Source organism: Xenopus tropicalis, chromosome 7 (genome assembly GCF_000004195.4).
Source record: "Xenopus tropicalis strain Nigerian chromosome 7, UCB_Xtro_10.0, whole genome shotgun sequence".
NCBI classification, from domain to species: domain Eukaryota; kingdom Metazoa; phylum Chordata; class Amphibia; order Anura; family Pipidae; genus Xenopus; species Xenopus tropicalis.
The window spans coordinates 26,036,077-26,048,880 of NC_030683.2; the positions used below are offsets into that span (position 1 = coordinate 26,036,077).

A 12,804-nucleotide genomic window follows, 5' to 3' on the forward strand; every position below is an offset into this window, starting at 1 on the left:
ACCATGCAGCTGGAGTCATCTCTACTCCAGCGATGACAAGTTGGTTAATCAGCTGGCTTCTTCTACATTGTTTCTATAGTCAGAACCACCAGTGCAGAAGATTGCAAGGGAAAGACAGAAAATGCTTTTAACAGCAATTACATTGACAAATAATTAAAACACCATTCAAATGAATTAATGAATGTATATTGGAAAGTTGGCTTAAATTATGTTTTCCTCCATTCTTCAACATTTGATTTTTAGGGTTACGACCCCCCCCTAAATGATACATTTGTTATCTACTTTTCTGATAAATCAAAAACACAATTGCAAAACATGAATCTTGGAATAATAAAACTACAAATGAATTCCACAGAAATATTTATTGATGTAATACTGTTTCTTTTAATTCATATTTAAAAAAAGTTTTTTTAAACCAGTAAAAAATAAATCACATTTTATACAACTGACTGAATGTAACATTGTGCTGATGGTTAAAAGTTGACTTTTCTTTCAACCATATTACAAACTCAAGCACAGACCTGTCATGCACAGAGAAAATAGTGCCACATCTACACATGCCAATAAATCCTTGCCTATTGCAGTTCTAGGGTTGCATTTCCTCAATGAACATTAAAAGACAGTGAGGAAAACAGAAGCTAAGGTGAATGCAGGAAATAGAAGACTATGAATAAAACCAGTGTATGCAAGTAAAAAAAAAACTGGTCAAATGCACGTCTCCTTACACTTCCTGTTTCTAGGGCAAAGCATTGTCTGCCTTCTTACGGGGACAAGGTGGAGCACGTATCACTCCGCCGTCTCGGCTTGGAGTCCATTTTAGGTCTGCCGAAAAAACCAGGGACAATTCCCGGATGTAACTGTCATGGCCGCCAACGGCAAACTCGGGCAGCAGTTGAGGAAAACAAGGTAAATTATCAGCGAGCGCAGCGGTTGGGCAAAGGGAAAAAGACACTGTGACGAGCGGGTTGCGTCCGTGGTAATGTTGGTGTATTTTTCCCAGTGGGGTCTTACCCCCATTGGATAGTGAGGCAGATTGAAAGTTCGGTTGACTTTTTTTTTTCCTCCTGCACTGGACGTGGGCGGAGGGGGACGGCGCTTAGGGAAGCGGTTAAGATAGCGCCCGGGTGAAGTTGCCGAAAGTTCCCCAAACTTCCAGAGGGTGGGGTACCATGGGGTCGCTGGGGAAGGTCTCCCCCACATGGACACGGCGCGTCTGTAATGGCCGCTCATCATTATCAGGGCTCAGTCACATGAGGGGTGCTTCGCTGCTGTGTCTGCGTGTCCGTCCGCGCTGGCAAATACTACCTTGGGGTTTCGTGTTACATTGCAACGGATTCAATCCTATTCTCTTCCCTGTGTGTGTGGGGGTGCCTGGGAGAGCCGCTTGCTCTGCCCTGTCATTGATTGCTCTGCACCAGTCACTGGGCAGGGGCATCTCCCACTTGCTGCAAAGCTGCAAATACTCCCATACTATATCCTTACTCCCATACTCTGCTATAGCCTTACTTGGGATCCATGTTGTCATGTCTCCAGGTGTGGTGCCTGCCTGTAGCTGCTGTCAGCAGCCATATGTGCTGGAACACTCCACAATCACCTCATTTCATATTTTATATCTAGAAAGCCAACAGCTAATACATAGACTGTACACATGACTGTATACCTAGACTGCATTTTTAATTTGCACAAAAAAATCATACAAAATTCCAAATATGTGTGCCAATACCTTATTGATGTTGCATAAATATAATATACACACACAGTATGTGTTAGGGCATAGTTTAATTGCCAATGGCTGTCAACTATTGGCGTTAGTTGGCTACGCAACCAGCATGGCGGTGGCGGAGGAGGGATTTTGCCAAAAACGGAATTGGTAGATAAATGTTTATTTATGCCAGAAAATCATTGAATAAAAAAAAATTTAGTTGTGTAAACAGACTTATTTTTGCATCACCTCATTTATTTCTTTTTTTAATTGTCAGAGTTGGGGTTACACAACTTAACGTGTTCAACACAATTATTGGGAATTTGGCTATAATACATCAAATGTTACCCCCCCCCCCCCCAAAAAAAGCTGAATGCCTAACTGTCGTATTTACAAAATGGAGTAAAATTGTCATTCCCGTAATACCATGGTTGTCTTTTCATTACATCATAGGTGTTGCACATTATATCCATCTATATCCATCTATATCTATCATATAATATATATAATATGTTAAGTTGTGTAACCCAACTTTGATATTTAAAAAAAGAAAAATAAAGAAATTATATATATTTGGCTACTCAACCAGCATGACGGTGGCGGGGGAGGCATTTTGGTAGTCAAATGTTCATTTATGGCAGGAAATCATCTAATGAAAAATTTAGTTGTCTGAGCAGCAGATTTTTTTGCATCACCTCTCATTATATATAATTTTTTTTTTTTTTATAAATATCAAAGTTGGCTTACACAACTTAACATGGTCAACATAATTATTGTGAATTTGTCTATTAACACAGCAAATGTTACCCCCCCAAAAAAGCTGCAAGTTGTTGCTGTCAGACAGTTGTACTCCTTAGAGTGCATAATTGTTATATTTACAAAATTGTGTAAAATTATCATTCCATTAAATACTATTTTGCTCCATTTTTATTAACTTACTGCATTGTGATTGATTTTTCGTTTTATACCCAGTCTGCCATTTTTTTTTTATTATCTCAAGATTTTATTGGATACCGAATAAAAAAATCTAAGCAATAATTGAGAATACACTGTGGCTGTTATTTATCAACATTCATATTTTTTTTTTCATGATCCACATTTTTTTTATAACTAATCATGCATATGAATAATAAAACATGAATTTTTGAAATTTATTAAGCATAAAATGTGAAAGCATTAAATAATGTGATGTAACTGATGTAAACGTTTGTAATTAAAAGATTGCGAGGTCATGTAGAAGTCAATGGGAACTGTCTTAGGCAAATTGCTAACTATTTAGTCAATTAGAATGTTTCTAAATTTTTTTTTTTTTTTTGCGACCCATTAAAACAAAGTAAATGACAAATTTGAGTTTATTTGCTCTTTTTAATAATTAAGGTAACCTCTTTTGAATTTTGAGGTTAATAATAGACCTGCTTATGTAAATGTTTTTTTTTTCCAATATACTTTTTTATTCTATTCGTGCCAGTATGGGTTACAGTTTTTCTTGCCCATGCAGTTTAGGTTTGATTTCTGTTGGGTGGGTGTGGTATTTGTGTGTGTTTGTGTGTATGATAAAGGTGTCAAAGGAATAACCCAATTAAAGTGAGGTTAGTGATTAACTACTGTTATCAAGAGTTTAGATGTAAGCCACAATGTATTCAGTTCTCTCTTTTTATATAGATGTCTGTTCAGTAGTCACCAGAAGCTCCTCTGGGGGAGGGACTTATGTATTTGATTAATGAGCTACACAATATGTTGGCACTATTAAAGAGTTATAATATAAAAATGGTAGTGGCACAAGTTTTTATTTTCGTTTATGAGGTTTTTTTTTTCCTCTTTTGGAATAAAAGTATTAGTCATTCTGGTTATTTATTCAGAGAACCTCCCTTTCTGGTGAGGAAGTCATGAAGATTTCATAGGGAAAATAAGAGGTTTCACGTTTTGTATGATTTTTTTTTTCAGTTAGTCAAATATTGGGTGGAATTATGTAGGATCTGATGAGTAGGGCCTTCTTTGGCTAATCTTTTGGTCACAAAAATCTGTTTTAAAACAGGTATTGGTTTGGAACAAAATGGTTTTGGAGAAAAATATATTGTGCAGAGTAATAAAACAATGACACTCCTGTGCTGATTGCTGATATGTTCAAAGTAAGTACAACCAAACTTATTTTATGATGGTTTGACTGTACATTTTCATTGGAGTAAAATGAACAGAACTTATTTTACCCCGACAAATCAATGAGAACAGTAACTCCCAGTAATTATTAACTAAATGTAGATAAATCAGAATAACCCATTCATGTATATGTAGTATGCTTTTAGAGAAATATAAAAAAACAGGTTAAAAAGAAAAAAGTAAAAGCCCTAAATAGGATATAATGTATATCGGTATACTGCTCATTTTCACTACATGAAATGGCTTAACTGGTCATGTTGCTGTAGTACATCTAATATAATTACTTTCTTTCTGAATTCAGCTGGCTAAGAAGTAATGTTAGAATATAAATGACTTTAAAACCAAAAAGTGTCAGAAGGTGTATGACTGGTTTAAATATTTTAGTTTTTTGCCCCTATTATTGCTATAATTGCAATACATGAAACAATTGCTAGCAATTTATAAATTCGTTTTGTTGTTCTATATAAATTAAAACAATCATTTTTTCCCCTTTTTGGCCCATTATTGCTGCTTTCCTTTTTGGAAACGTGACATTCTCTGTGCTTGTTTTAAAATGTTTTGAATTGGGAATTTAAAAAGTTATTTTCTTGCCTTATATCAAGTAAAACTTCCAATAAGTCTGTTTAGTGTATTGACTTGTTGTGTAAGTTGAGAGCCAAACCAACTTTTTTTTTTTTAATCATTATGAACTTTGTCCTACAGTATTGGACTCTAGTAAGACTAGAATATATTGAGTTTAAATTATTGGCTAAGCAATTTGAAAAATCCTATTGTATATACATGTAATTAAAGTTTTGGGTAGATATAAAATTGACAGCGGTTACTGCTTCTGATTGCTACATTGTTTTTTTAGGCCAGAATAGAAACAAATATTAAATATGCATTTCTTTTCATAACTTCATTTGGGAGTTTATATTTAAACTTAGCAATAGAATCCTAAAATGGAAAAGGCCTTATAAAAGAAAGATATAACTGTGTCTGCACACATACATGTACATTTTAATATATGGTTTATTGTTATTCAGTATTTTTAAACATTTGGCTATGATGGTTAGCACACAATAAAAAGGCCAATCCTTTCATATTAACCAAGGTTTTTTCTGGAATGATTTGAAATTTTTTTTTACCCGAATAGTTAATCAGTCTAACTAACTGGAGTTAACTTTTTGTATTACATTTATTTCATGTTTATCATGTTTAAATTAATTCTTAGTAGCCTTAAGAGATCTTTCTGTAATTTGGATCTTCATACCTTATCCAGAAAACCCCGAGCATACTGGGTAATATGGTAGGTACAATAACTGTATTTCATAGCAAAGTTTACCATATCAGCAGTATATAATTAACAAGCTCCTACTCATATCGGTGCTCTCCCCTGAACTCCATAGTCAACAGTGAGCTTCATGCTGTCCCTTATATTTACGTGTTTTTGGAAGTGTGAGGTTTATTTGAAATGTTTTTGTTTGAAATTAAATGGTAGAAATATGCCAGCATCTGCTATTTCAGGGAATTACTGGCGAGAAAATTATTGTAAAATTAAAGGATTTTGCACTAAAGATCATAAAACAGCAACCAAATGCAGATGCATGATCGACAAATTCTCCTGTCTATCCTATCTTTCAGTTAAACCAGTGATATAACTTAACTAGTAGGCAGGTGAGGTGTAACTGTGTTTGTCGGCTTTCCCACATTATTTCAGACCAATGTTCATATTGTAGCCCTATCCTGGCCATGTAGAATGCCTTTTGTTTTAATGGAGTCTGATGATGACATGCGAATATTGAGCCATCAGCCTTAGCCATGTATTTTTTTCTGCCACTGTTCCACATGTTTTTAACCAACCATTAAAGAAAAAAGGTCATCTTTTTTAATTGAATTCTCGATCCTCTTTTATCCAGCTGTTTGTACTGTCTGTCACTTATAAGCAGTATTTATTAAATGCCTGTTTCACAAGTCCCAACATCATCTGCATATACGAAAAAAAACAGACTTTGATGGAGTTGCTTCCCATGTGAAATTAAATAAAGCATGTGTTCTTACTAAATCTCTACTTGTTTTTTAGTTGTATGGTTGTTTTCCGAGCAGGGAGTAGACATGCTTGTAACATGCTTTCTACAGGAACCTAGCACTGAGCTCCTCTAGCCAGATGTCAGGATACAGTTGAACAGTACAGTGTGTGTGTGGGGTGGGGGGGGGGATACCATGAAGCAGGGAACACAATCTGGAGACGAAGAGCCCAGGAAACAGGAAGGAGAGGTCTCTGTGGTACTGTAGCCGACAGGTGCAGGGAGAACATAGGAACAGATAAAATGTAAATAAAATGAAAATATTACTCCATTATACAAAGTGCCTTGAGATGAACGGACAGGTTACTACATAAATCTTTCGTGACTGGGGCTCAAACATTTTACAATTCCTGTCATAGCTATGTAGATAATGTGCTGTATAAGCTGGTGTTATTTATTAAGCACTGTATGGTTTGAGCTAATGGGAATTATTTCCTTGGCACTACGTTTATTCCAAAAATGTTGCACTAATTAAATTGCTTACAATTTGTTTGCATGTATTTGTATACCATACACGCAAGAAGTTTTTCAAGTTTTTTTGGTTTTTGTTTTGTTTTTTTCATATCACCTATTTGTACACAGATGGGGGGGGGTTAATGAACTAGTTTCTGTTTTGGCAGGTTAACACTGGTGTGTTTTAACAATCTAACATTGCTTTAAGTAGGGCGTCCTTAGTTGGTAATAGTCTGCCTTTACTCAACTTTTCTGAATGGCTGTTTTATTCACAAGAATAAGAAGGCAAGAGAGGCAACTTCAACTTGGGGGCAAAATTTTGTTTTTTAGTTTATTAATTGCTTTTTTATTTAATGCTTATTTTCTGTCCAGTGCCCTGTAACCCCCTACCCATCTTTTATTTCCTTTTTGACGAGATCCGTTTATTTTTTAGGTTCTGCATATTCCATATGTTGTAGCAAATTATGACAAGAAACCATTCCATTTTCTGAGGAAGGTGAGGAATTTTGTGGGTTTATGGAAGTATAAATATTTTAAATTATAAACTTTTTTTTTTTAATATTAACGTATTAGTTTGTATATGATAGCATATTGGCCTAGAAATTAGTTTTTTTTGTTTTTTTTTTACAGCGCGATCATTTAATTTTGTAAGTGTTCCAATAAGATACTTTTTTCCATATTTTACCCTGCCAGTAATAGGCAGTTTTCCTTAAAGGACAACTATCTGTAAGGTGCTCCGTTCTTACAATTGGAATACTTGAGATTGAGAAAAATGTTAATAATTGTAAAAGTGCATGCATCTGGAGTTAACCTTTGCTGAGTGTGCATGCCCAAATTGAATACATTGATTGCTTTCTTTAGTTATTAAATGCTAAGACACACTGGTTCTTAAAGGGGTACTGCCACTATTATCAAAATCCACTTAAATATAGTAAATCTGTATGACATAGCATTTTTAAATTTTTGAAAGGTTGAGGAAGAACCATAGTAAAACCATTTATATCTCAAAGTAATTGACAGAAAAAAATAGTTACAAAGCATCCTCTACAAACAATGAGTGTTTTTTTTTTTTTCTTAAATAATAGTGTTCTTTTATTAAAGTTCAGATGCTGTTTTTATTTGAAAATATTGTAAACAACCTTATATATGTATGTGTCTTTTTCAGGCTAACGAAAACTCTTCACGCTACAGTGAGATCCTCTCTATTGTTGATTTCATCTTAATATACATGATGAAATCACCAAATAAGGACTTGCCTGTGGGGACTGAGGAATCGGGTCCCTCTAAAGAGGATTTGTGGGATTTTGCAGAACATGATTCCGATACCAATGAACCAAGCTCCCTGTCATCATTTTCTGTCAATGAAAGTGTTTTACATGACATTGATGAAGATCCAGAGAATGCATTGAACATAGCTGGTAATAATACTACTTTGAATGAAAAAGGAGAAAGTGTTCAAAACGCTGCATGCAAAAAGCAGACTGCAAGAAAGTCGTTCTGGAGAGGAACCCTAAGTAACTTGGATAGTTCTGCAGATCTTAACACTGTCATTAAATCAGAACCTCAACTGGATGATGACATAGCAAATATATCGGCAAAGGTTCTACATTTCTTCTGCCAAAAATGTAACAATGGTATCAGATACAGTCCCAATGACCTTCAAAAACACTTTCTCATAATGCATAATGGAGAATCGCCCTTGTATCCATGTGAAATGTGTAACTTTTCTGCTAATGACTTCCAGACATTCAAACAACATCGAAAGACTCATCGAAGTGCTTTAGTTAAATGTGAAATCTGCAATAATGACTATTTATATACATTGCTGGCTTTGACAAAGCACTTTACAGTTATGCATTGTAATAATGGGCACTTTAACTGCTCAAAATGTAAGTTTTCTACCAGAGACGTTGGCACGTTTGTTCAGCACATTCACAGACATAATGGAATAGAGTATGCGTGTCAGAAATGTAATCACATTAGCTTCTCAAAAATAGAATTTCAAAAACACCTTCAGGGTCACAGTGCACTATTTCCATTTAGTTGTCAGTACTGCAACTACAGTGCAATGAGAAAAGATTTTATTGTAAAACATGTTTTAGCCAGACACAGAGAACAAATTCATACAAAAGATGAACTTTTGCAGGAAAGTTGCGATAGACAAATGGATACTTCTGGACTAAAACTTGTTTTAAAAAGGTACCAAACAGATGCCACAAATAAGGCTTTATGGAGAAAAGAAGCAAACAGTGGTGAAATGGAGAATGATGACGATGATGATGATCAGGGGACGAGTGGGTTGCAATATAATCCCATGGATAAAAACCAGGCTGTGAGTGCCCTTTCAACCTATAATATGGATCAAACAATGCAAGATGGAATATCATCTGTGACAACTATAAAGTGCAACAGTGATGAAAGTAACTCGAATGTCTTGAAAAATGCAGTTCATGGTCCAACTGTGCTAATGGTTAAGAACAATAAAATAAATGTTCCAGCTAATTACAGTGCAACATTCATGGGTTACAAGATGGTGAATGGAAAACAAAACATTGTAATCAAACTGTTGCCCTCAAATAAACAATCAGGAGCAGCACTTCAGTCACCGCCCCCTACACTGAGTGGTTTGAATCCTCAAGCCCATGGTCCGAGGCCATTTGAAGCGTCCTCTAATGGTGTTGACAAAAGACCTGTACCATTATTTAAACCCAGTATATCATCATGCCCTACATCTGTTGCTTCTTTGCAAAAAACAAGTGTTCCATTTAGGCCCAGAAATGAATCACATCCTATCAGACATGTCGCACCAAACTCTATCAGACAGGGGACTGCTGCCAGCCAAGCTTTTCTGCAAAGCCTTCGAAAAGATTTAGTATGTCGTAGTAGTATTCCTAACTCTTCTTTTGGTACTGACCGTGTAAGCAACATTAAAGAAGAGCCAGAAGAATACACTATTAATGAGCAACGAAATATGCAAATGGGACGTAATCATGATCTAGCTGCGGGGCCTATGCATCAGGGTAGAATGTCAAATTCCTCAAATCTAAATCCTAACATGCAACATTTGTTAAGACATCGACACAGCAGTGATAGTGGGCTACCCTTGTCTAAATCATTGTACACTAAAGATAACGAGATCAGAAGTTCAGTATTGCATACGTTAACAGCTAGCAGAACTGGTGGATTTAACTTTACAAACGCTAACATCAGGCCTCAAAATGACTATTTAAGTGCAAATTTACACATGCGTGACAAGCCAACAAACTTATTGGACAAAAATAGTAAATCTGACAATATCTCATTTATGCCAAGAATTACATCTGTGTTCTCATTGCAAAATAGGCCACCAGTTTCTACGTCGTTTGCCAAAAGCACTTATCTTCATAACATGCTACAAGAAAATAAAGCATTATATGACAGACTTTGTGCATCTAAAAATCCCCTTACAGGTAGCAGTACATTGACTAAGTCACCGAATGCACCTTCACGATTTGACCCTCGCCTAACAAGTGGTGACAATGTACTGAAAGGTTCTGCTTCATCTTTCATGCAAGGACAAATATCTTCTGCATTAGACATCAAGTCTTCACACCCCTCAAGAGTAGGGGATCTACTCAAAGCACATTCAGATGCAATTGTTAATCAGCAACTAGCAAAAGAAAAAATGCTTGGAATAGTACGGCCGCCTGGCAGCTCACCTGCTTTCAGATTACTTAAATCTCCACAGAATGCAGGCTACCCTAATCCTAACAAGGTTTTATTGCCTTCAACATCAAATGCATTGCTGCTTCCAGTTTTACCAACACAACAGAGTAGCTTGAAAATGACTGCAAATCACACAATCACTCAAAGTAACACGGGCATCAACACTAATCACCCTGTAAATGCAAAATCCAACATGGTATTTACATTAACAAATGGACCTTTTGGAACGATTAGAAATGTGTCCAATGGAAATTCTCAGACCATGGGTTCTCCTGTTGCACCTACAGGAAATAACCAAGGAAAATTGCCACTTCCCAGACTGCAGCGTCCTCCTGCGCCGTATTTGTTGAATGCAGAATTAAAAGACTATGGAAGTACTGTAAATAACTTGCCCGCTAAAATGCTTTCTGGTTCTGCTCCAGCAAATAAGCTTCCAATTAATTTGAATTTACTACAGTATCGTATAAATCCCAGTTCTTCAGTAGGGAAAACAGGGAATTTGGAATCTGTAAAAAATCCAGAGGCTCTTCAAAAGCAACCCGTTTATGCTTTGTTGCCTGATGGAAAACAAGCCGTCTTATTAAACTATGTTTTACCAAAACCAGCTCCAACCAATTCCCAAAAGACTTTTGCAAACCTTCTACCCCGTAATATCCAACCAAAGAAAATGGAAGAAGCAAAAGAAACCTCATTTGTTAGCAGTAACAGCAGAGGTAATCCACCAGTGAAAGTTAAAATTGAGGATACCAGTGCTGAAAATCCCCCTTTTCCAGAGAACACCTATGCTGCTAGCAGTACTTCTCATCAGGGTATCTCTGAACGCTCACCCTGGTCTCTGAGGCCAAGACCAAATTTTGCTTCAATTAAGGATCATTTGTACTCCACAAGTAACCAACAGATGCTTTTGCAACCCTGTGCAGCCAATAAATTAAAGTGCAAACCAAGCATGGCAAACACGTGGAATAATAGAAACAAATCATTGAAAAGAAAAGCATCTGATTCCAGCAGTTACCCAGCAGACTTTGATATCAAAAACAAGGTTGCCAAGAAAAAATCAGTTGATGATTTTGTGGAAATACCAAGAAAGAGAATATTGCATAGAAAATGTAAAGAGAAATCATACTACACAAGTGATGTTGTAATAGACATTCCCACACCAAGTCCACCTAAAGATATTGTGCGTACATTAAGATTGTATCCTTTCAATGCCAGCCAAGTTGTGAAGTACCCTCAACAAAATCAACCTGTTGTTGTTCTGAATCACCCTGACGCAGATATTCCTGAAGTGGTAAATGTAATGAGAACCATCTCAAAATTCAGTGGTCACATTTTAACGGTGACATTGTCAAAAAGAACACTTGAGGCTCTTCTGGAGTCAAAGTTGAACAGTGCGGCAGAAACCATTTCTGATGGTGTAACTGGAAAACGTGGCAGGAGGGGAAAGCCTATAAGCCCAGTGAAAGAACGTTTCGTGCTTAAGTTGACATTAAAGAAAACCAGTAAAAACAATTATAAAATTGTGAAAAACACATCTGAAAATCAAAACAAAACAAAATTCCACTGCTGGTTTTGTGGTAGGATATTTGACAATCAGGACGAATGGGTTGGTCATGGGCAAAGGCACCTAATGGAGGCAACGAAAGACTGGAACACTCTATTTTAATAATGTTTTCTGTCATTGATCATGGGACATTTTATGCAGGATCAGGAATATATTTTGTTTTCTCAGTGGCGACATTTATCCCCAGACAATACTGGGCAGTGTTGCTATGGAAACATTTCATGTTATATTCAGGTTTCTTTTTTCCCCCTATGTCAGAGTCTGAAAATATTTTGTATTTAGTTTTAATTTTTTTTAAATAAACTTAATTTACAAATTAAGCTATGTGAATACAATATCAAAGATTAAAACAATTTGCGTGCGATTGGTTTCTACTCTAGAGTAGTGGTTCATATGGAAAATAACTGGAATTTGCTGACTTTGCCTGTGGTGGAATGTTATAGTTTTACAGTAAAATGAAGCTGCCTTTTTCTATAATAGGCAAGTTATTTTTACAGTCAGGGACAACATATGGAAATGTACAGAAATTGTCAATACAAAACATTTTATACATAATTGTATTCTCACATAACTTGATATTTTTCATGCTGTATAGCATTTACTTCACTTAATGAAGAGGTTTAGATAGCATTATACCCCATCCGGTTCTATAGGTGTTAAGTATGGGTATTAACGTTCTACTTTTTTCTCTTTATATAAAAAGTTTAAATAAACAACATATTAACATTTATTTTGTCACTTGTAAATACAAAGAAAAAGCATGATTGTGAATATTTCAAGATTGCGTTATATAGCTTTTTCCATGAATATTAAAAAGTGTTACATCGTGAATAGTTGTGTGTACACATCATTTTTTCAGATCACCACCAGACTTTTGCCATGGTAAATACATACTAATACCACTTCACATGAATATGCAATTTCTTAAATAAAAAAAAAAAAAATCATATGTAATGTTTTAATGTTCTGATAAAATGTAAATATTGTAACAGTACTTCTGTAAAACTGCAGTTTTCTGGTGTACGATTCATGGCTTATATAATAACTGTTAGTGCGTGGCCAAATTGACTATCACTTCATATGTGGGTCTCTTCACCTACCATTTAAGGTGACCATTTTGGAACATTTTGATTAGCTTTAACTTTAATGTCTGTCACACT

General features: G+C 35.7%; 1 protein-coding gene across 2 annotated transcripts; it reads left to right on the forward strand.

Annotated features, from left to right (window-relative positions):
* The first annotated feature begins 479 nt into the window (after nt 1–479).
* znf518a (zinc finger protein 518A) lies at nt 480–12,475 on the forward strand. 2 transcript variants are annotated; one of them, XM_002939094.5, is made up of 3 exons: nt 480–906; nt 6,812–6,874; nt 7,544–12,475. In XM_002939094.5, the coding sequence occupies exon 3, from the start codon at nt 7,607–7,609 to the stop codon at nt 11,744–11,746; it is 4,140 nt and encodes a 1,379-aa protein (XP_002939140.2). In that variant the 5' UTR covers nt 480–906; nt 6,812–6,874; nt 7,544–7,606; the 3' UTR covers nt 11,747–12,475. The 2 variants fall into 2 exon arrangements, with proteins under 2 accessions (XP_002939140.2, XP_031761364.1); XM_031905504.1 differs by lacking the exon at nt 480–906 and adding an exon at nt 3,521–3,831.
* Nucleotides 12,476–12,804: the final 329 nt, after the last annotated feature.